Genomic DNA, 25,202 nt, shown 5'->3' with positions numbered 1-25,202 from the left:
AGTAAACATTGCTGATTCATAAATACTGAACTCCTGGCCAATAGAACTATAACTCATGCCTGAATGAAGCTTATCTAACACCTGTATTTCCCCCATAAGGCACCACCCAGCCTTCCCATGCTTAGCGCCATTGAAAGAGGTAAATCACCAACAAAACATACAAAAAAAAAGTGGCACTAAGTAGATGACAAAAAAGGACACTTGTTTCAGTAGGACAGCTGAAACACGAAGGCCGAGAGATGCCTTATTGGTTTGACCTCAACCGGGAATGTGGACCTCTGGTGACATAAATTTTTCCCTGCAAATGACCACAGAAACACCACAAGAATTGGTTTGGGGGTTATGGAGAGATTTCAGTGGGTAGGCAAATTCACGAATCTGGAATCTGCAAACAACGAGGATCAACCAGGTGTTTTACCCCGCACCAAACTAGATCATCGCAGAAGATAGAAAAAAATCCATGATTTTATTCCCCAAATATTGGGTGTCTCACATCCTTCCATGTCCCACCGTTAAATGGCCTGTGCTGTTGTCTAAGCCACCTAGTGGAAGTCACTTACCTGCATTAACTGAAATTGTTGCTGACCGTGGTCCCTGCCCCCATGCGCCTCCCTTCCCTCTGCTCTCTGCCCTGTAGGCTGGCGGTGGGGGGGGGGGGAGGCGAGGGGAGGGTCCTAAACCCTACAGTTGAGTGTGTCTCTCCTTATGGAAAAGCTTTTTCAGGCGTCCCACTGGCGAGCGCCTTGATTTAGCTCTCACGCCCCTTCCCTGTCGGCCTCTGCCAGCCTCCCAGGCCGGGTTTCCCATCACGGTCCTCTGGAAATACACCATTCTAAACATTCACTCTCAAACTCCACACACCCTCCAGGCCTTCCACCTGCTGCTCCCTGGGCCGAGAGCAGGCTTCCCACCTCTTGGGCTGGCCCTCTATTCCTGTCCCAGCTCAAAGACGACTTCCTCCTGGAAGCTTCCCCGCCGCTCCCCACCCCCCCCCCCCGACCTACTCTCACCCCATCTTTCCCCCTCCCCCAGTGCCATCCTCACTCAGAGAGCTAATTCTAATGTCTTCCCGGTGGACCTTGACCATGGTCCTGTGTGGAAAGGACCCCTCTGCCCTTGTCAGCACTTTGCCCAAAGCCTAGCACACAGTAGGTATTGGAGAAACGCATGTATGCGTTCTCCCCTCCACTGTGTGCCTTCCAAGGGAGGAGAGTTTCTCTTCTCCTTTTGCTTTCCAAGGGTCCTTGTAGCATGTGTGGGGCTGTGACCAGCACAGACTCTGCTGTCTTCCAGCTTCCTTCCTCTGCACAAAGAGGGTGTCCACCTACCTCCCAGAACAGTGGTGGAGCTTAGATGAGTTAAGGTCTGTAAAGCTGTGTCTGTGTCAGACACACATCAAGCACCACACAATCGTCTGCTCTCTCATCATCTCAGTGGGATGTCACGTGATGATGCTGGGCCAAAGTTGATGGGTTGGGTCAAGTGTGTCATGAGGGTCATATCCGATAGGGTTTGTAAAATCCCTGGCCAAGTGCCTGGCTCATGGCAGGTGCTCAAAAGATGGCCAGTCTTTTTTTTTTTTTTTTTTTTGTCTTTTGTCCTTTTAGGGCCACACCCGCAACATATGGAGGTTCCCAGGCTAGGGGGTTGTTTAATCAGAGCTACAGCTGCCAGCCTACGTCACAGCTGCAGCAACGCCAGATCTGAGCTGCATCTGCAACCCACACCACAACTCACAGCCACGCGGATCCTTAACCCACTGAGCGAGGCCAGTGATTGAACCCGCAACCTCATGATTCCTAGTCGGATTCATTTCTGCTGCGCCACGACGGGAACTCCAAAAGATGGCAAGTCCTATCTCAAATGCCAGGTTAGTTAAATTACACACAGATCAGCCCACAAGCTCAGGAGTGCTAGGAATACAACTTCATTTTGCTATAGAAACCTAGGAGTTCCAACTGTGGTACAGTGGGTTAATGATCTGGCTTGTCTCTGGTGGTACCAGTTTGATCCCTGGAGTGGGTTAAGGATCGGCATTGCTACAGCTATGGTGTAGGCTGCAGCTGCGGCTCAGGTTCAATCCCTGGCCTGGGAACTTCCATACACCTTGGGTGCGGCCAAGATGGGTGCGGCCAAGAAAGAAAGAAAAAAAAAAAGAAACCTACTCTTTGTTTTCAACTTCTCTCCCACTGCACCACCCCTGGCATTGTGCTGATGGTCCCATTTGTCACCTCCCTGGGCTCCTGAGCCCTCCCCAGTTCTTAGGAAGCCCCAAGGAAAGACTTCCAGGTGCCCAGGAGAGGCAGAGGGTCTGTGCTGACCAGGCCTGTAAATGTCTCAGGGAAAACCCATCCTGAGGGGTTTGAAAACCAGAAGTGTCCTATGATAGGGCCTTGGGTCAAAGGGCAGACCCCTAACAACTGGGATGCAGAGGGCACTTATTCCTGGGCTCTTATCTACAGAGATGCCACAGGTGGGCCACTAGGACAATCTGTCATTTCAGTTCTTTTTATTTTTATCTTTATTTTTATTTTTTTGTCTTTTTGCCATTTTCTTGGGCTGCTCCCGCGGCATATGGAGGTTCCCAGGCTAGGGGTCGAATCAGAGCTGTAGCCACTGGTCTACGCCAGAGCCACAGCAACAAGGGATCCGAGCCTCATCTACAACCTACACCACAGCCCATGGCAACGCCAGATCCCCAACCCACTGAGCAAGGCCAGGGATTGAACCTGCAACCCCATGTTCCTAGTCAGATTAGCCAACTACTGAGCCATGATGGGAACTCCTGTCATTTCAGTTCTATACTACGTTTTTTCCTACAGATCTGCTGTATTTTTTTCTTTTTTCTTTGGGTGCCCCATGGTATATGGAGTTCCAGGTCAGGGACCAGACCTATGCCATAGCTGGGGCAATGACGGATCTTTTAGGCCGCTGGGGATCCAACCTGCTACCTGGCGCTGCAGAGATGCTGCCGATGCTGTTGCACCACAGCAGAACTCCTTTTTTTTTTTCTTTCCATTTTTAAGATCTGCTGTACTTGTATGTGAATGTGGTTCATTTCACTCTGCTTTTATTAATTTATGGGCAAAATCTAGAGTGGCAGACACACCCAGGACCCTCTATCTCTATGTCACTGGAAGGACAATTGCAAAAGACTAAAACTAGGGCTTCTTGCCAGCCCAGAGGGATGGGGCTGAAAACAGAAATTATATTGAGTTTCCAGAAAATAATGGTTGTATTTTTTATACAGTTGGGGGCCAAGATTATATTAAAATTATTACACAATGATTTCTTCAGTGATGGCAGCCTTTGAAGGAAATAATCATTTTAGAAAAGGCCATATTAGTATTCATTTCCTTTCCCACTGCACCAGCATCTGTCTTTAGCTTGTACAGGCAGCACTGGTCTAGCAGGAGAGCGGTGTCCAGTGTAACAAAATGGGTTAGTGAATCACTGAATGAGTTTTAAATTGCCCTGCCCTTGAGGCAAATCTTTTAAAAATAAAGAATCATTTGGTTTCTTCATTCATCCACAAGGTGGCACTGTTGACACTCTCTTTGCTGTGAACCTGCACCCTTAAAACAGGCCAAGTTAGACGAGAGAAAGAACAGGTTAAGATTCAGAACACCTGGGTGCAGAGGAGTTTGTGGGAGCAGCATAACCCAGAGGATTAGCCTGAGGGCTGGGGAGGGGATGGATAGGGAAGCGTGATAATAAATAAGAGGAACAGGACATCATCGAAGTGGTTTGACCTGCAAAAGGTCTATTTCAGCTCCGACTCTGCCAGCGACTAGCTGGACCACTTTATTGGGTCTAGTCTCCTGTCTGTATATTCTCATATACAGTGATACCTAAGCAGAAGGTGTTAATTTGGGGGAGAAGTTCAGCAGGTCTGGGCCTGAGATGCTTCCCTTCCTTTCTCCTTTGGTTCTACCCCAGTGGCCCTTTGGGCAGATAGAGACCAGGCTCACAAGCCTGCAGAGGCTTGAGTCCTGCTGATTCTTTGGTGCTTAGCGCTGGCTGGCAGCGCTTTCACAGGAGGGTCGGTCAATCCTGCTGACACCCTGGGTACCCAGCCTACCAAAGAGACCTGCTCTTCCTGTCCCAACTCGGGGATCTCTGCCAATGCCTCCTACTCACACCCTGATTGCCCCCACTCCAGGGCAGCGCAAGAAAATGGCCCAGCCTCAGTCCCTCCCCGGCTGCCCCAGCAGCCCCTCTTCTCACCAGAGACCTACCACCATCTCCACTTCCCTCTGCACCTTTTTTATCTTGCAGAGACCACCAGGGGATGGGCCTCTTCCCCTAAACCCTTCCACCCCAGGCTCACTCAAAGCCACATTCGTCGGTCTGACAGCCACCCTTGGAACCAGCCAGCGGCTGGACAGAGCCCGCAGCCGGAATGCCCTCAAGATGCCTTCAGCCCCCTTCCCAGGATGGAGATGGCAGCCTCCTTCAGCTTCTGTGCTCATGAGTAAAACCTCTGTCTGCCAGGATTGGGCAGACAAAACCAGGACCTTTTTAGGTTCCACATTTGACCAGCACCCACGGGAGCATGTGCGACCCCACCCCAGAGACTCGGCGGCTTCGCCTGCGCGGTACCTTTCCCTTCCTGCGTCCAAGTGCTGCTTTTCGAACTCCCAGTTTTTGTTAGGGGCATAATCCCATTCTACCTCTTCAGCGGCGATGTAAAAGGTTCTTATCATCCCGTAGGGCTGCTCAGAAGGGTCCTTGTTGCCGCAGCTGCTGACCTCATAGATCTGATTCATGCCTCTCTCGAAATGGTGCAGGGTGGAGCAGAACACCCTGAAGATACCTGGGGGAGAGACAGCTTGGCGTCACGCACACTGGTTTGGGTTTGCTAGCAAACCTATGTAATTGATTCCAAAATAACTAGCCAGAAAGGTGGATTTTTGAAACATCCCTTTTATATAGCATTTAAAATCAGATCCCCCAAGGGGAATAAATTACCATGAATATATTTACTTATGGGTAAAATTCATTTATGGTGAACAAATAAAACTGGCAAAGTTGCTGCCAAGAAATGCTTTCTCTGGGCCTCCCTGCTGTACACACCTATTAGAAGACAGTCACTCCTGGAAAATCACTGATAGATATTATCTTTACCCAGCCGGGCTTAAAAGGAACACATTCCCTGTAAGATTAATATTCTAGATAAAATGCAAAGTTGGCCACATTTCTGAACTCACGTCTTTTGCCCTAAAGGATTTCATAAGCTACAAAGTGCAGCACAGGTAAGGTGTTATTATTAAAACTAAATGTCTTTCTTCATTAAGCCCTTGAGCAGAGGAGGGGCTTGTTGCCAACGGCAGGTCTACACTGTGGCAGGTGAAAAGAAAAATGAAATACCAACATCATGTCTGACTGAGAACTATGTAATTTTTAGGCTGAATTTTCTAGAAGCCTTGGCATCAGTTCTATATATATATCTCTTAGTTGAACTCACCATATAATCATATCAAATGAAATTATTGGAAGACATTAACTTCAGTGAAATTATTGGATCAATTTCAATAATTTATTAAGATTATTGAATAATTTATTAAGAAATTAATAAACCTTCCCTTCCTCCAGGAGAGGCTGTTCTTAGAGCAGAGTCACGAGTGTGGCTCTCACTACCTCCAATGCAGAGAGATGGCTTCTATCGTGTCACACGTGTCTCAGTATTACCAAATTAATCCATTAGGATGAGCCCAGACTGTTGGTCCAGGGGGTGCCCTGGTACCCCCAGGCTCTGATGATGACCCTCATGAGGAAGGGTCTCTGTAAAAGCACAGAGAAGATACCTCTGAGGACAGACAGCAGGAGAACTCCCTTTCCTGTTTCCCGTTGGTCTCCAGGCAGCTCGCTATTTCTTCAACAGAGTCACCTTCCCTAAGAACAATGAGGAGCTCAAGGCCTTGATGGTGGTGATGTTTTCACAATGGATACTCCTCCAGACTCATCAATTTGCTTATATTAAATATATATAGCGTTTTGGGTATCAATCACAACAGTAAAGTGTTTTTTCAAAAAAAGAACAAAGAGAAAATGAGTTGTAGCCGATAGGCTACTCTACCCATGTTTTGGGTACTGCTTTTGACTTACGGATATGGTACAGAAATTGGGGAAATGACTAAGCTTTTAAGCAATCACAGATTTATACTCACCACCAAACATAAACCAGGAAATGCTGCTATGAAGCTCTTTAGAAACTGTAGCCAAGTCCCTAAAATTATTCCAGCCATCTCTAGCTTTGAATGGACTATCTCTATGGACTAAAACTATTTGGCTGTTTCCCTCCTTTCTCCTCATTAGTTTTCTTTCTTTCTTTCTTTCTTTCTTTCTTTCTTTCTTTCTTTCTTTCTTTCTTTCTTTCTTTCTTTCTTTCTTTCTTTCTTTCTTTCTTCCTTCCTTCCTTCCTTCCTTCCTTCCTTCCTTCCTTCCTTCCTTCCTTCCTTTCTTTCTTTCTTTCTTTCCTTCCTTCTTTCAACAACAGCATCTGTGGCATATGGAAGTTCCCAGGCTAGGCATCAAATTGGAGCTGCAGCTGCAGCCTACGCCACAGCCACAGCAATGCTGGATCTGAACCACATCTCCAACCTATGCTATAGCTTGTGGCAACGCCAGATCCTTAACCCACTGAGCAATGCCGTGGATCAAACCCACATCCTCATGGACACTGTGTTGGGTTCTTAACCCACTGAACCATAACAGGAACTCTCCCCTCTGTGGTCTTGAGGAGTGTATTAAAAGAAATCATGGGAGTTCCCGTCGTGGCGCAGTGGTTAACGAATCTGACTAGGAACCATGAGGTTGCGGGTTCGGTCCCTGCCCTTGCTCAGTGGGTTAACGATCCGGCGTTGCCGTGAGCTGTGGTGTAGGTTGCAGACGCGGCTCGGATCCCGTGTTGCTGTGGCTCTGGTGTAGGCTGGTGGCTACAGCTCCGATTCAACCCCTAGCCTGGGAACCTCCATATGCCGCAGGAGCGGCCCAAGAAATAGCAACAACAACAACAACAACAACAACAACAAAAGACAAAAAGACAAAAAAAAAAAAAAAAGAAATCATAATTCCCAAGGCATCCCTTGAGACAACTCATACTTGATCAATTATATTAATAGCAAAAGGTTGAATATTAGAAGCTTTCCAACAAGGATTATGACACTTCTAGTCTCAGGCAGTTCTTGGATAAAAGTTTTGAAGCCCAAACCTCACGTTCTTTACCAGTGGCACTGAGAGGCATCCAAGTTGCATTTCCAGTGTGAATAAGTAAATATCCATTCATAAAGGAGACAGAGCTGGCAAGTACTCACCTTGGGTAGCGACTGGTTTCTTTTTAAGACTAATGAAAAAGCTGAGAGAAACATGTGGAACACCTAAATCATGGCTATTCTTATTTTTCATGAGCCAGCTTATGTTGTTCTCTGTCTTTTACAAAAATGCCCCAGTTTTATTTAATTAGCTTGGGAACCTCTAAGAAGAGGGACAGCCACTGGCACGTGAATGGGCTCTCCATGGAGTTAAGACCCAATGCAGCTTGCCCTGTGGGTGCCCAAGAGAATGAAAACAGGGAAGTCTGGGAGTTCCTGTCATGGTGCAGTGGAAACGAATCCGACTAGGAACCATGAGGTTGTGGGTTCGATCCCTGGCCTTGCTCAGTGGGTTAAGGATCGGGCATTGTCATGAGCTGTGGTGTAGGTCACAGCCATAGCTCTGATTAGACCCTTAGCCTGGGAACCTCCATATGCCACGGGTGTGGTCCAAAAAAGCCAAAAAAAAAAAAAAAAAAAAAAGGAAGGGGGGAAGAAAATAGGGAAGTCCTCAAATACCTTATCAAGAGACCACTGATCAGACCACTATCAGCGTACAGCGAAGGGAGACAAGTTCACATCCATAACCTGGAAGCAGCCCCTGGGTTGTTCATGCCTGGTAGATGCTTTAGAGCATCAACTAAAATGATGTTTGTGCTTAAAGAGAACAACAACAGCAAAATTCCTCCTTTCGGGGGCTGAACTGTTCATGGATATAAATCAAGAGCATTCTCCTAGGATTTGTGACAAGGTCATTTGGAGGACTCCCACTTCTGCTTTGTGGATGTTATTTTAGATGCTTCTCCTCTGTCCTTTACACTATGTGGCTGGAATAAAACAGTCAGGATTCTCCGATTCGAGTCAAGACCATACCTCTTTCTGCACACCCCGAAGTGTCCAAGTTCAACCGATTTCTCCTAGAGGAGGACCCTCTGAGCCTTTGCCTGAGATTGGAATTTGGTGACCTGAGCTGACCCCACCAGGATTACCTGCCCGGTCCGGCTGCATGAATGCCGTCGTGGCCACGTGGGGAAACAGGGCCAGGGAGTCGCGGTGAGTCCCTCGTAAGTGGATAGTGTTTCCTTGAAAATAAACTCCATGCATGTCAGTGTCGGTGCCCATTCCAATCAAATGCCAGGAAACTCTATCCTTTTTGCACATGGTTAGGCCTGGTTGGTTGCCATACATATAGCCGTTAATAGCTAAACGGAAGGAAAATGATCATCAGAGCCCACCGGAAATTTGTAGATGTACTGAAAACACATCATCTTAGTGAAAGATTATCAAAGTGTATGGAGCTCAAGTTCAAGTTCTAGCTATTTACAGAAGTCCTTATTATCAGAGAATAAGGAGACCTGGAAAAAAGTCACATGGTGAATCAAAATAGAAGCCAAAATTAACGTGTAATGAAAATATACTAAAATTGTGAAAATGTTCTAGTTAGACACAGAGCCTGAATTCTAAGAATCTATAAGGAATAAAGCAGGTTGTTTCCTGGTGTAATTTTTTTTCTAACAAAATTGTTGAATGATGTAAGATGATATCCTTCGATTTACATTTTAGTTTATAGATTAGGAAGAATATCACCTATAAAATATTTATGGACTGTAGCAGTTTCTCCCTAGTCTTCTCTAAAATTTTGATAGGAAAATCATTTTCTTTGGAGGTTCTTATTCTGTCATCTCCCTTGTTAAGTGGTTTCTTCCTCAGTTATTCATTTAATTTTGTCACATTCTCATTTACCAATGGTTTTGTTTTTGATTCCAGAAGTTATCAGTTATCCCTGTACTGAGTCCATGGATCCTGCATCATTTGAAAGATTGCAATTGATTGACATTTTATTTGCATGTCTGGTCAGAAGAGGATTTTTTTGTTTTGTTTTGTTTTTTGGTTTTGTCTTTTTAGGGACGCACTCATAGCATATGCAAGTTCCCAGGCTAGGGGTCGAATCCAAACTAGCTGCTGGCCTACACCACAGCCAAAGCAACAAGGGATCCAAGCCATGTCTGTGACCTGCATCACAGCTCACAGCAATACCGGATCCTTAATCCACTGAGAGAGGACAGGGTCCAAACCCGAGTCTTCAAGCATACTAGTCGGATTCATCACTGCTGAGCCACGACAGGAACTCCAATTTTTTTTTTTTTTTTTTTTTTGATGGGGAGCAGGATGCTAAGTTATAGGAGGTTAGTCTTTGAGTAAATAAATTTACCTTCTGATAACTTTGATTTCCCTACTTCAACAAAACAACTGAAGATACTTTGAACAATGATTACATAGATATGAAGACCATTTGTATCTCCAGAAATGCAAATTGTTTTTCTCTTTTGTATCACCACCAACACATCAATCGTGGCTCCCTGGAGCAGGTGCTTGAGAAGAATTGAGAAATGACATTCCCACTCTGCAGGGATGAATGCCCTGAATGCGTAGCCTCGAGGGCTGACTGCACATTATGTTTCATGCTTGATGTTCCTTAGAGAGAGATTCTGTCCCCGCCTCCACTCTTTCTAATGCCCATTCATCATACACACGAATGATCTGTTATAATCCAATTGTCAAATAAAATTACCTGTTATTTCTTTATCTGCAAAATGAGTGGTGATTTGTAATTTTACTACAATATCTAGAATTATTAGTAGGAATTCTAGAAGCCCTGGAGCTACTGGGAAGAATACCACATTTTCTGGAAAAAAAATTTTTGATGGTGCTTTTGCAAGTAAATTATCTAAATCTTGTCCACTGAATGCGAAAGAAATAGCATTGTAAATTGGGATGCTAATAATTCAGTCCTCAGCTGGCAGGTAGGGAATCTTCTGTTGCCTTGGAACTCTGGTTTAAATCCTCTATTTCTGGAACATTCATTCATTCATTCAACAAACACCACTAAATATAGACCATACAATAGGTGCAATGCAAAGCACTGTAAGCCATGTAAGGCATTTTCCCTTTGGTATTGTTGTCATCTTTCTTCCTCCCACTCCATGCAAGCAAAACTGGAGACACAATTTAGTTTATAATTAATGAGAATTCTGAACTAAAAACATAATTTTCCTTTGATTGATTGACTTTTTAAGATTTTTATTTTTTCTTTTAGAGTTGGTTTACAATGTTCTGTCAATTGCTGCCATACAACAATGTGACCTAGTCATACATATATATATATTTGCTTTTTTAATTTAATTTTTTTTTTTTTTTTTTTGCTTTTTTGGGCTGAACCCGTGACATATGGAGGTTCCCAGTCTAGGGGTCAAATCAGAGCTACAGCTGCCAGCCTACACCACAGCCACAGCAACATGGAATCCAAGCCTCATCTACAGCCTACACCACAGCTCATGGCAACACTGGATTCCCGAATTTTTGCTATTTTAATTATGGTATGTCTTTATGTGGTTCTGTTTGGTTTCATCTTGGTTTCCTTCTTCAGGTTTGGGCATTTTCAGCCATAATTTCATCAATTACACTTTTGACTCCTTCTTTGTCTCTCTCTTATTCTGAGACCCTTATTATGTGAATGTTGGAACACTTGATGCTGACACAGATGCCCTTTAAATGCTTTCATTTTTAAAATTTGTTTTCCTTTTTGCTGTCTTGATTGGGCGATTTTTATTATGCTGCCTTCCAGATCATGTATGCAGTCTTCTGAATCCCGCAGTCTTCTGTTAATTCCGTCTAGTGTATTTCATTTCAATTACTGTATTCTTCAGCTCTAGTTGGTTCTTTTTTATATTTTTTAGTTCCTTGTTAAAATTCTCATTGTGTTCATCTGTTCTTTTCCTTATATCAGTCAGCATTCTTATTACTGTTGCTTTGAACTCTATCTGGTAAACTGTTTGTTTCTGTTTCATTAGTTGCTTTTCAGGGCTTTTCTCTTGTTCTTTCAACTGGAACAAATTCTTCTGTTTTCTCATTCTGCTTAAATGTCCTGTCTCTATGAAATTAGGTGAAACAGTTGCCTATTGCAGTCTTGAAGGGGACTCCTTGGATGAGAGTGTCTTGCAGTCTGAGGGTGCCCAGTGGTTTTCACAGGAGAGCTTGATCTGAAGTCATGTCTTTCTCCAGGGTGTGCTGGCAGCTATCAACTTGGTAGGAGGTGGGGCCAGAGATAGGTGGCTAGAGCCAGAGGCAGGTATCAACCAGGGCTTCTCCTCTGCTCAGTGGCTGTCACTACCCTATTGCAGGTGGGGACAGGTCCCAAACTGCTAAAGCAGAAGCCTTCACGGTTGAATCTGAGCTAGCTCTAGTCCCTTTAAGTGAGAATATCACCGGCACCCTTGCCCCACAGGAGAGCAGTGCTAGAACAAGAGGGGCTGGGATGGGCATTTGGTGTGGGCCTGGGCACAGGCTGTGGAAGTCTGGCCATAGCTGGAGATCCGGACTGCTTCTGATGCACTGCCTGTGTAGGCACCAGAAACGGCTGCCCTTGCCCTGCTCTGATGCCACTTCAGGTCTCAGCCTCTTTTCTCTCTCACAGCCAAGCTCTCCTCTTGGCCACAGTGGCCCTCACCCCAGGGTGGAGCTGTGTCGTGAAGCAAATGGGCCCATAGCAGTTACTTGGCTCAGGCTGGGGCACATGCCAGGGCAGACACAGCAAACTGGCCAGCAACCATGGGGTTTCAGTCTGCCCTCTCTGCCCTGTTTCAGGAGTAAGAATGCATGTGCACAGTCCTCATGAGTGGAGTCCAGGCTTCCCACAGCCCTTCTGTCCATCCCACTGGCCCTCCAACCAGACTGGGGGACACGTCTTCCCAGCGTCAGACCTAAGCTTGAGGTGCACAACATGTGGCTTAAATCACTCACAACATGTGGCTTAAATCACTCACTCCACCCGTGGACTCCCCCTCTTCTTCTCAGCCCCCTTCCAGGCCCACAGGTCCAGACCCGATTGCTTTTCTTCCCTTCCTATCCAATTCCTTTGGATCTTTCTTACAGCCTTGGTTGTACAGGAGTCTTTCTGCCAGTTCCAGTTAGTTCTCAGTGAGAATCGTTCTGCACGTAGGTGTATTTCTGATATGTTTGTGTGAAGAGGTGAGTTCCACATCCTCCTACTCTGCCGCCTTGTTATCCTCCTCTGGGCATTTTTGTTGACTTGCATGCTGGCAGCCATTTGAGTTTGGACTCTTGTGCATTACTCTGCCACCTCGGGGAACGTGCCCAAGACTAACCTGGGTTACTTACACCAATTACAAGGTGGTGTGCTATTGTTAACAACTGACACGAGAGGCAGAGAAGGATAATTAACTAATTCCTCCTACATGAAGATCTTGATGGGAATGGCTAGGGTTTTGTAAATTAACACTTAGACAGTCATATATACAACTTGATAAGAGCTACTTTGCTGTATAATGATTATTTCCATTATCACTCAAATTATCTAACTTAAAGACATTATTGCAAACCCAAGGGAGACAATTTGTCAGTAACTTTCTACACTTATGACGTACTGGGATTTCCACTAGCTTCGTCTAAGGCTGATAAAGTGCTTTAGAAGTGTTAAGATTCAGATTCAGATTTCTGGGGGATAGGGAGGTTTCAATACACCTTGTGAGGCTGAAGCCATGCATGACTGAGAACAACACCCAAGAAACAAAAACTAAGATGGTTATATGTAGAATATAAAATATGGCCTGAAATATAAAAATTGGTTGTATTTTTTAAAGCTATAATTCTTGTAGACCCATGGTTAAAAATTTGACTGTGCCCATTAAAAATGGTCATCTATGTTTTGCACTTCAGATTTGTGAAAAATAAAGTTTCCGTGGGAAGGTGAAAAAAAATAAAATAAAATATGGCACAGGAGTTCCCACTGTGGCAGAATGGGACTAGTGGCATCTTGGGAGTAGTGGGACCCAAGTTCGATCCCAGACCCAGCATAGTGGGTTAAGGATCCAGCATTGCCACAGCTGTAGCTTAGGTCACAGCTGTGGCTTGGATCTGATCCCTGGCCCAGGAATTCCATATGCCATGTGGCAACCAAAAAAGAAAAAAAAAAATACAGCACAAATGAACCTATTTGCAAAATAGAAACAGACTTACAGACAGAGAACAGACTTGTGGTTGCTAAGAGGGAGGGGGGAAGATGTGGGATGGATGGGGAGTTTGGGGTTGGTAGATGCAAACTATTACATTCAGAATGAAGAAGCAGTGGGGTCCTACTGTGTAGCCCAGGGAACTATATCCAATCTCTTGTGATAGGACATGATGGAAGATAATATGAGAAAAAAATGTATACATATAAGACCAGGTCACTTTGCAGTATAGCAAAAATTGACTCAACACTGTAAGTCAACTATACCCTAATAAAAAATAAATTTAAAAGCTCATTCCAAATATTTTCACTTTAAATGTGATTATGACTTTCTTTTACAGGAGGGAAAGACATTTTTCATACCGTGCATTCGGTTGGACTTCACAAACTCTTTGTCCTCCTTGTCAACAGCAAAGGGACGCCAGGTAAACTTCTGAACATTTTCATCAAGATACCTGCTCAGATTCTCATCAAAGACGGTGAATAGTAGGTAAAATTCCTTGTCTATTCCTTTCTACCGAGAAGAAAGAAATGAATGCATTAAAGTGCAGCTTGAAGGACATTTTAGCTCTACTTCATTTTCCAAGTTAACACAAAGTAGCACAAAGCAAATTAGGGTCAACATCCTCCATCGATTTACTGGGTCATCTTGTAAATGGGGATTCTGATCAATTCATTCTGCATCCCCCAAATTCATCTTTCTCATTACATCCTTCTCCCTCCCCATGTGACTTCCTCGGAGGAAATAAGTCCCTGCTCAGAAGCTTTCCCACGCTGTGGTCCTCCTGTCGTCAGGCTGCTCATCACCCCGTGTATTCCCTACCATGGTCTCCCCATCCTGGCCTCAGCCCCGCTGACCTCATCTCCTTATGTTCACCCCCAAGCTTACTCCAGCCCCCCTGGCCTTTGGCTCTTCTGCAACACACCAACTTCACTCCTGCCTCAAGGCCGTCTTGTGTGCTGTCTGCACTGTCTAGAAGGTCCTTCCAGGTCTTGCCTGGCTCACTCCCTAATTCGGTTCCATCTTCTGCACAAATGTCACCTCTTCAGAGTGCCCTTTCCTGCCCACAGGTCTGAGTGACTCATCTCCTATCCTGCCAGCAAACTCGACCACTTTATCTCACTTTACTCTTCCTCATAGCCCTTATCTCCACCTGAAATTATATTTTATTTACACGCTTATATTTTTTGACTCTTGTTCCACTACTGTGTAGGCTTTGCGAGGGTAGGGAAGTCTGAGGTCCCTCTCTGTATTCCTAGCTCCAGGAAAGATGCCTGGAAACTAGGTGCCCAATACATGTTCTTGAGTGAAGTAATGAGTTTGTGTAACCCAAACAACTTGCTAAATTATGTTAATTTGAGTTGATATTCAGGAGTCAATGGATTACGTCCCACTGTGTAGGTTCCTAATCCGTCTATTTGAGCATGCGTGACTGCATGACACCCTGAATTGCTGAAATCTACTTTTGTTTTCTAAAGCTGAACCAGAGAGGTAATTGCATGTTTGGTCCCTCAACCATCTTCCTATCTAACCTGCTTCCTTCCAACCCACCCTTCATCCCGTCTCCTGCTGCAGAGGGAGCCTCAGCAGTGCCATCTGATCACACCTCTCTTCTTCTTAAACTGGGCAATACGACCTAAACTCACAGTAATCGGTCCCTACCTACCTGTTCAGCCTCATCTCTTGGCCTCTTCCCCTGGCACTTGGACTGAAGTGAGGCTAAGCTCCTTGCAGCAGTTTGAACTTGCATGTTTCACGGGGCTCCATCCTTGGGCATGTACCTCCCCACCCCCAACTTTGATGGCCGGCCAACCTAATTCAACTTCAAGGCCAGCTTAGCTGTCCTACCTCTGTGATGTTTTCCTAACTCTTCATCAAAGATGAGGAGCCTCTTTGCTTTATGCTCCTACCGTACTTTATTTACACTTACGGTTTTTATCACATGGTGTTCTAGAGGCGATAGTTTAAGATAATGAGCTATGGAAAGGAACAATGTAGTCTTAAAATTTTCAAATAAAATATAACAAGTGGGGGAAGTAAGGGGTTAAATATATTTTAAAAGATCCTGGGGTCTAATGCCGTTCTGCTTAGCTGCTATGAACACTGGGGCAAATGATTTATCTTCTCCAAGCCCTAATTGTCTCATTTTCAAACAAGGCTATGCGTAGTCCCTACCTCATGTCTTTTTTTTAAATTTTTTTGTAGGTTAAATTAGATGCCACAAGGAAAGCACTCAACAGAACACCTGGCAGATACTAAGTACCCAGTGTTAATTGTTATTAACTATGATTGCAGTTATCCATAGGACAGGAAAGGAGTTGAGCTGAAGAACCTCATCATCGGAGAGTCATCTGGAAAGTAACTGAGTCTATAAAGGTGGGAAATTAGCCCAAGAGAACATTAGAAGGTAGATGATAGGACCTCATGTGATGGTTAATTGTAATGCGTCAACTTGACTGGACTATGGGATGCCCAGATAGTTGGTCAAACCTTACTTTTGGTGTTCCCCCAAGAGTGTCTTGGATGAGATTAATACTTGATTCAGCAGATGGAGTAAGATTTCCCTCCCTAATGTGGGTGGGTCTCATCTAATCAGGTGAGGACCTTAACAGAACAAAAAGTCTGAACTTCTCACAGGTAAAAGGGAATTCCTCCTACCTTTGAACTGGAACATCAGCTTTTTCTTGACTTTGAGCTTGAACTCAAACACAGGCTCCTCCTGGGGCTTGATCCTTTTGGGTCTCCTACTGTGACTTGCCCTATAGATCTTGAAACTTGTTATCCTCCATAGTCATGTGAGCTAGCTCCTTATAATAATTCTCTTTCTATCTATATATACATCTGAATGGTTCTATTTCTCTGGAGAACTTGAATTAATGTCAAACATTGCAAAATATACCCTTTAAATAAATAGCTTGTTATTTCTGATCAGTAAGGTGATTCAAAATGGTTAAATGACTGGATTTTCCTCTTTTCATCAGTGTGTTTAATATCATGTAGACATAGCTTGAAAATGCTATGCTTTGCCACACGAATCAGTGCAACCATTGAAATCTCTTAAGTTGGGACTTGCAAGAACCTATCTAGTTGCCCTCTTGTTCCTTCAGCCATGGCGATTAGCTCCCAGTTTACGGTGGTGGGTTACAGTTGTTCTCAACCTTGACTGCACATCGGAATCACTTGGCAATTTGGATTTAATTGGTCTGGAACACCTGTATAAAAGGTCCCCAGGTGATTCTTCTTCTTCTTTTTTTTTTTTTTTGGTCTTTTTAGGTCTGTACCCATTGCATATGGAGGTTCCCAGGCTAGGGGTCGAACTGGAGCTGCAGCTGCTGGCCTATGCCACGGCCATGCCAGATCCGAGCCATACCTGCTACCTACACCACAGCTCGCGGTAAAGCCAGATCCTTAACTCATTGAGTGAGGCCAGGGATCAAACCCACATCCTCGTGGATACGAGTTTGTTTGTTACCACTGAGCCACAATGGGAACTCCAGTCCACAGGTGATTCTAATGTGTGGCCATGTGTGAGAAACTTGTCCAAGAAAAAAAAAGAACCCCTGAGTTCCCTTCTGGCACAAGATGTTAAGGATCTGGCATTGTCACTGCAGTAGTGCGGTTTTGATCCCTGGCCCAGGAACCTCTGAAGGCCATGAATGCAACATGTAGATCTCTGAAGATTCTAGAATCAAAGCAACACACAGGGAAAGAGACCCACCAAGTCCAGCCACAACAGGCAGAAATTCTGGTTTTCTGGGTGGGCATCTGTAACACTCATATCTTAAATTTACATTAAAATTATCTTCAAATTCAGATCTTAAATTTATAAAAAACAATATATGTCTCATTATATAGAAGTTGATTTCAAAAGGAATTAGGAAAAATGGCGTTTTGTAACTGACTCTTTTATTTATTTCTCTTTTGTCTTTTTAGGGACCCACATGCAGCATGTGGGGTCCAATCAGAGCTATAGCCGCTGGCCTACACCACAGCCACAGCAACAAGGGATCCGAGCCGCATCTGCGACCTATACCACAGCTCATGGCAATGCTGGATCCTTAACCCACTGAGCGAGGCCAGGGATGGAACCTGCATCCTCATGGATGCTAGTCAGATTCGTTTCGACTGAGCCACAGTGGGAACTCCAGGGACTGACTCTTTATTACTACCTACCCTCTAGCCATCTTACATGTTCTTTCACCTGCAACCCTGAGAAGAACTTGGTTACCTTTGATGGCCTACCTGTGTCCCATCAGCATTGAGAGTGCCCTTTTTACAGACTAGCAAAGGCCCTACAAGGCCAGAGCTGGTGTCCTTGATGGGCTCAACCGCTGAGAAGTAAAGATAGGTCAGGCAGGGGGGATCATCAGCTGTTGGGCTCACGCTTTCAGGCACCGTCCACCTGTATGTGAAGGTTTCACCTGGCTTCACATGTGCCCCTGGCTTCAGAAATCCTGAGGAGATAAATGAAATAGTTACTCAATGCAACAGACAAGAACCCTAAACTTGGCACTCTGGGTCTTCCAGCGCTGGGTGTCTCTCTCTGATAAGGTATTTTGGGGAGGACAATTCTTTACACTGTATCTCACCAGGGGTTGGGGGAGGCACTGCTACAGTCTGCTGTTTTAAGAGATAGACGCTTATATAAAAGGATTATCTTCTTCACAGATTAGAGTCCATATCCTCACAAATACTACCTCTTACTCAGGTTTAGAAAGTATTAAAGAGGAGTTCCCATCGTGGTGCAGTGGAAACATATCCAACTAGGAACCACAAGGTTGCAGGTTCGATCCCTGGCCTCGCTCAGTGGGTTAAGGATCCAGCGTTGGCATGAGCTGTGGTGTAGGTCACAGACACGGCTCGGATCTGATGTTGCTGTGGCTATGGTGTAGGCCAGCAGCTGTAGCTCTGATTGGACCCCTAGCTGGGGACTTCCATATGCCACAAGTGCGACCCTAAAAAGCAAAAAAAAAAAAAAAAAAGTATTAAAAGGGAGATAATTGCACATTTAACATTTAAATGTAAAATGATAATGTGTCACTGAGGTATAATGAGTGCCTTCTGCGTGCAATATATTATATTTGACCCTGCTGAGGATACCCCTAAAAGTTAAACCTAAGACCTATCTTTAAAGAGTTTGAAATCTAGAAGGTTAAACTAGGAAATAACTCAAATAACTACAAGATAGAGGTAAGCAAAGGCCCATGGTAACAGAGCTGATGCAGGGCAGATGCGATTCCATCAGACTTTGTCTGATTCCAAAGTCTTGCACTTGCTCTTCCCATCACGTTGCCAAATGAACACGCGGAACCTCTTGAACTAGATGGAGGCAGAAGACTTTCTGCATCTTGTCCAGAGCTTCGCAAAAACGTGCCCAACATGTTTTCTGAGTTAAATAACAGAAAATGTAGACATTTGGGCTTTCTGCACACATGCAGAAGTCTTTGTGAGCATTTTGACCAAGAAGAGCGTGCAGGTACAGGAGATGGTGCTGTAGCCCGGGCAGGGGCAGGTGGGTCTCGGGATGGGGAATTCTCTCTCACGCCTTCCTTCTCTGGCCCTCCTCATCGCCGCAAAGCCTGCTCTAGACCAGACGAGCCTCATCCTTGGCCAGGAAGAGGTATCCCAGGTGTCATGATATCTGTTGCAGTGATGGGAAGGCTTCCAGGACCAAAGCATGGAAGGATCATTTTCTGTGGCCAGTGGGTAGAAGCTGCCTTTCTTACATGTAGAGAGCCTAGGCTACGTCCTCTGTGATTGGGAGAGGGCGTATAGGATGGTAAGCACGTAACACTGGTTTTAAATAAATATTTGTCAGTAGATACAAAGTAAAGAGCATGCGTAAGATTTTTATTTCAACAAAACATTGGAAATCCGATTTCCTCCTCAGCTTTCACATACAGAACCCCTTGCAACAGCAACAGAAAAGCTCTCCACCATAGAGAAGGGGGGTGGCTGTGGAAGTAGCTGGCTTTGAGATTTGTTACATTTCTGAGGGGCAAGGAAAGGCATTAATATTTCCTAAGCATTATTAAGGACCAGACCCTGCCTGAATTCTTCCCATCCTGTCCCAAAGCCCTGTGAGGGGAGGGTCAGTATCTACATTTGGTACATGAGAAGAACAAGGTCAGAAAGTTAAAAATGGGGCACAAATGATTCTATCTATAAAACAGAAACAGATCGATCATGGACCTAGAGTGCAGGCTTGTGGTTGCCAGGGGTGCTCTGGGAGAGGGAGTGGGAGGGACGGGGAGTTTGGGGTTGGTAGATGCAAACTATTACATTTAGAATGGATCAGCAATGAGGTCCAACTGTTTAGCACAGGGGACTCTGTTCAATCTCTTGGGTTAGAACATGATGGAAAGCAGTATCAGAAAAAAAAGAATATATATGTGTGTGTGTAACTGGATCACTTTGCTGTACAGCAGAAATTGAAGGAACACCGTAAATCAAGTAAAACACTTCATAAAAACATTTTTTTTTTGGAGTTCCCGTTGTGGCGCAGTGGTTAACGAATCCGACTAGGAACCATGAGGTGGCGGGTTCAGTCCCTGGTCTTGCTCAGTGGGTTAACGATCCGGCGTTGCCGTGAGCTGTGGTGTCGGTTGCAGGCGCGGCTCGGATCCCGCGTTGCTGTGGCTCTGGGGTAGGCCAATGGCTACAGCTCCGATTGGACCCCTAGCCTGGGAACCTCCATATGCCGCGGGAGCGGCCCAAGAAATAGCAAAAAGACAAAAAAAAAAAAAATTTTTTTTTAAAAGTTGAACTAGCTGGCCCAAGGGCTAGTAAGCAATGGGACCAGGATGTGAAACAGGTCTGTCCTGTTCTAAGTCCTTTGCTCACCCCTCCTGTTTCCTCCCAAAGCCCAGGCTAGCACTTACCATCTAGGTTTGGGGCAGCATCAGAGGCTTTGTCATAGATCACACCGTGTGGCAAAATACTGTAGACTTTGTCCGCTTTGTTGGCAAAGGTCACCAACAGGGTATCACCCACCTCTGCCTTGATGACAGGGCCTGAAAAAGGTTGGGAGAAGGAGGGAGAAGAGGAGCAGGAGAGCCGCTTCAGTTAGGTGTACGGGACCCATCAACACCTCTCCCCCATCCAGTACATGACAGGGGGTTGCACTGTACCAAGAATTCCAAGGTGGGCTTCTGCCTCGGAGAGTCTCTTTCTTTGAGCGAAAGTTGCATCAACATACTCTGTATAACGAGCCTTCCAATATCTTCCTCCTATTCTGTTGTCCCCTTGGGTGAAGTAGAACTCAGAGCCACTGTGGGAAGAATAGGAAATTGACCAGGAGCACCTATCTGCATATCCACCAAGTGCCTGCCTTACGGAGCTTTGTCTCTTGTCATTAGCCCACTCATCCACCCATCTCCCCTGAAAAGAGCACCAGCTTCAACAAAGTTCTCAGGAATTGTCAACCGGCCTTAAAAGACTTCAGAAGCTGTTTGATGCTTAAGCTCATTTCTCTCTTAGCCATTGTACTTTCTTCCCCAGAGGTCCAGCAACCCGAGAGCACACAGGGAAACTCCTTACTTACCAATAGTGGGGTCCCAGAACGGCGTCCTACAAAGTAACAAAGACCTAACTGGTTTCTTTGCAGAATAAACATCCCTCTCTCTCTTGCTGCTGCCAGTATGAACAGTCTGCATAGAGTAAGCTCTTTGATATCTGGTACGATTAAGGAATGGAGTGGCTAGTTAATCAAAGAGCTTAGTCCATGGAGAGTTGCCACATAAACTATACACATCAAATGCCAAATTGCAAAGTTGCGAAATACAAAAACATAACTTCTGATGAGTACTATCTCTAGCCTATTTTATTTCTGTCAGTGAGAATCATCAGTCTTGCAGACACATGGGCTTTGTCTTCATTTTCTGCCTCGTCCCTTTGTCTTGCTCTTCCTGACTTTGTAACTCTTTAATTTGCCTGCTTCTTTTTTTCCATCTTTTCCTTTCCTTTCTTCCCAGTACAGGCCTGTCCTCCTTACCTTGTGTTTAAACCATAAGATGAACCTCTTAACCGTGTGGTCTGCATCCTCTATCTCACACTGGCTCACTTGGGGCTTTTTTTTGTTTGTTTGTTTTCTTAGCATACACACTCCTACAACATAATCTCCAAAATAAGAATGTTCTTTTTTTTCCTTTCTTTTTCAGCCAGACCCACAGCATATGGATGTTCCCGGGCCAGGGATCAAATCCAAATGGGAGCTGCAACCTATGCTACAGCTGCAGCAACACAGGATCCTTAACCCACTGTGCCCAGCTGAGGATCCAACCAGTGCCTTCACAGAGACAAGCCAGATCACTGATCCACTGTGCCAAAGCAGGAACTCCCCAAAATAGTAATTTTCCTTGTCATGTACCTGCTCCAAAATCTTTGTTTCCAATTGGCAATCAAATAAAGTTCAAATGGATTAGAGGATCTCTGCAATTGATACTCAGTTTATCCCAATTCTCTCTCCTCTGCTCTGTGCAAATGCCCACTTCCCACGCAAATCCCCACACCATTTGCTCTCTGCTTTATAGCAGAGGCTTTGCATTTACCTCTGCATCTAAAATTATCTCTTTTTTTTCTTTTTACAGCTGCACCTGCAGCATATGGAAATTCCCAGGCTAGGGTTCGAATCAGAGCTGCAGCTGCTGGCCTACATCACAGCCATGGCAAAACTGCATCTGAGCTGCATCTGGAAACTATACCTCAGCTTGCAGCAATGCCGGATCCTTAACCCACTGAGAGACTCCAGGGATGGAACCCTCATCCTCACGGACACTACGTTGGGTTCTTAACCTACTGAGCCACAATGGGAACTCCATAAAATTTCCCTCTCTTTTCTACTCACTTATATAAATTCTATCATTCTTCGAGAACTTCCTTCAGTTCCGCTTCCTCTGTGAAGTGTTTCTGGCTAACTTAGCTCCCTCTGAATGCCCGGAGAACTTACTGCCCGGACAAATCATCTTCATTTTATTTGTAACTTGCCAAGTTATTTCTCTTCTCCTGTGCATTCAGCTTCTTTCCCTGAGACTGGGAACATTGTCTTCGATCTCCCTGCATCCCTCATGTCACTTAGGACATTGAGCTTTTACATATTACATTAAATATTGATTAAATATAGCTTAACATTTCATATTTTATAAGGTGATTCCAAATTCTGGAAGGCCCTTAAGGCATATTTTTCAACGTTAATTTTCATTATTCCATGTATGGAAAAACACTGGTCACTAGACAGTGTTGATATCAACGAATTTTTCACATATAGTTCACATGATTTCTTTCGCCAAGGTTCAAGGGCCTCAGTTTGGTGGAAGGATGAATGAATGAATGAAATTTGCAGTGAAAGAAACAAAGAGTATCTTATTGAGCAAAGAGAAAATTTGGGGAACATTCCCCCCAATATTGAAAGGATTATGGGATAATAGCCATGCTCATTGGTATCACACTGTACATTCTGGAATGCTATTACAGATGTCACTGAATATGATTCTACGGTAAGAAGATGCAGGAGTCTGCATCCTCTAAACGAATCGTTAGATCCAATTTGAAGAATACTACCTGCTGTGGGAGCCCAGAGAAAAGTATTCAGGTGTCGGGAGAGGCTTTGCCTAAGAGGCGACATTAGAGTTAGATTTTGAAGGAAAAAAATGGCATTTGTACTGATCAGGGAGGAAAAGGAATTTTGGGTAGAGGGGGGCTCAACTTATATTGGCTGTTCTTGAACCAAAAGGGTAACTTTCCTTGGCCAGTTCATCTCCACTGAAAGAGAGTCTTGTCTTGTTCCCTTTTCAAAACCATCTGCTTCCTCGGTGCAAAGACCACATTCTGTTCTCTGTCAGCTGAGTATTTTTCTCATGGCACTGGGCACTGCAGCTTGCATACAGTAGATGCCCATGAAATGTTTGATAAAGAAATGAATGAATTGAATGCTTTGATTTTGCCAGCAAATCACAAAGCAGTAAATACTGTGCCAATTCTCATTAGGATGTACATTCTGGTGCCCAGAGCTCCTTGAGTGATGCCATCATGCCATCCATGCAGTGTATGCTCATAAGAGCAGTGCCTGGAATACAAATGAGATCACAACGAAAAGCCTAACAGATGCCTCTTTACGGGGGGCTTAGAAACACCAACAAAGAGAGCTTACCTGCCGGAGGCATTTAGGGGAAGACCGCTGAATTTGTTATAGCCTTGAGGACCATAATCCCAAAGAATTTTTTCAGCTGCTATGAAGTAGTGCCTCTGCTGTCCCTTCATCTTGGGGTGAGAAGTACCACTTTTGCAGTTACCAACATTGTATTGCCCCAGCATGCCAGCTGCAGAACAGAGGAAAACCATGAGCTAAGTTATAAATGCTCACAAAAGAAATCACACAGGGAGTTCCTGTCGTGGTGCAGCAGAAATGAGTCTGACTAACATCCATGAGGACACAGGTTCAATCCCTGGCCTCGCTCAGTGGGTTAAGGATCTGGTGTTGCCATGAGCTGTGGTGTAGGGTGCAGATGCGGCTCAGATCTGGCCTTGCTGCGGCTGTGGTGTAGGCCAGCAGCTGTAGCTGTGATTGGACCCGTAGACTGGGGAACTCCATATGCCATGGGTGCGGCCCTAAAAAGAAAAAAAAAAAAATCATACAGGAAAAGACTGATAGATTTGACTCCATGAGCATTTAAAACTTTTCTACAGAAAATAGGACTATAAACAAAGTTTAAAGTAAAAACTAGTCTGGGAACCTCCATGTGCCCCAAGTGCGGCCCTAAAAAAACAAACAAAAAAAAAGTTGAACCTTAATAGTAATCAAGCAATACTGTTGTTCACTGAGCAGATTGGTAAATATTAGAAAGACAAATAATTCTCACTGTCGCAGATGAATAGGAAAAGGAATGCTCACACACCGTGAGTGAAGAGTAACAATTTCTTTCCTTTTTTCTTTTTTTTGTCTTTTTGCCTTTTCTAGGGCCGCACCCACGGCATATGGAGGTTCCCAGGCTAGGGGTCCAATCGGAGCTGTAGCTGCCGGCCTACACCACAGCCATAGCAACACAGGATCCGCGCCACATCTGCGACCTACACCACAGCTCATGGCAATGCCAGATCCTTAACCCACTGAGCGAGGCCAGGGATCGAACCCACAACCTCATGGTTCCTGGTCGGATACATTAACCACTGAGCCACAACAGTAACTCCCAAGAGTAACAATTTCTAAAGGGGCTTTTGGCAATATATGTCTACAGCTTAAAAAAAAAAAATAAACTTTTCAATGCAGGAATTCCAAATCTAGGAATTTTCCTAAGGAAATGTCAGATAAGAGTATACGTATTTCTATACATTGATGTTTATCAATACAGTTCGCAATAGCCAAAAATAGGGAAAATTTAAGTCTTTTTTTTTTTTTTTTTTTTTGGCCACCCAATGGCATATGGAGTTCCCAGGCCAGGGTCAGGTCCAAGCCACAGTTGCAAGAACAGAGCCAGTGGGCTGGGGATCGAATCTGCATCCTGGCACTGCAGATATACTGCAGGTCCCATTATGCCACAGCGGGAACTCCGAAAATGTTCGTCTTAATAGAACACTGGTAAAGTAAATGATAATCTTACAAAGGATGCTAGAAGGATTAACAACGATGTAGTAGGTTTATATTCATTGACATGTAAATGTCTTTCTGCCATGTTAATAAATGGAAAAGTGAGCCACAGGCAGTGTTAATAGATTGATTTCACTTTATATATAACATATGCATTTATAGATAAATGTCTAGAAAATAGGGAGGTGTTCATTAACCCAGCTGACAAATGTGAAGACTAGCTGTTTAGAGTTGATGGGAAAAGAATGTGTTATGAAAGCAGCCCTGAAGAGTTACGTC

General features: G+C 44.6%; 1 protein-coding gene across 2 annotated transcripts in view; it reads right to left on the bottom strand.

The window, feature by feature from the left end:
* Positions 1-25,202, bottom strand: part of HEPHL1 (hephaestin like 1) — an 82,157-nt gene that overhangs the window by 23,006 nt on the left and 33,949 nt on the right. For both annotated transcript variants that reach the window (XM_003357244.4, XM_021062679.1), the window contains exons 6-12: positions 23,490-23,658; positions 20,473-20,612; positions 20,224-20,355; positions 17,585-17,796; positions 13,705-13,855; positions 8,303-8,515; positions 4,603-4,816 (exon numbers count right to left, since the gene is read on the bottom strand). In XM_003357244.4, the coding sequence (XP_003357292.1) occupies positions 4,603-4,816; positions 8,303-8,515; positions 13,705-13,855; positions 17,585-17,796; positions 20,224-20,355; positions 20,473-20,612; positions 23,490-23,658 (1,231 nt within the window). The remainder of the gene's footprint in view (positions 1-4,602; positions 4,817-8,302; positions 8,516-13,704; positions 13,856-17,584; positions 17,797-20,223; positions 20,356-20,472; positions 20,613-23,489; positions 23,659-25,202) is intronic.

Source organism: Sus scrofa, chromosome 9, assembly GCF_000003025.6.
Source record: "Sus scrofa isolate TJ Tabasco breed Duroc chromosome 9, Sscrofa11.1, whole genome shotgun sequence".
Taxonomy (NCBI): domain Eukaryota; kingdom Metazoa; phylum Chordata; class Mammalia; order Artiodactyla; family Suidae; genus Sus; species Sus scrofa.
This window is presented reverse-complemented; position numbering and strand designations above follow the sequence as displayed.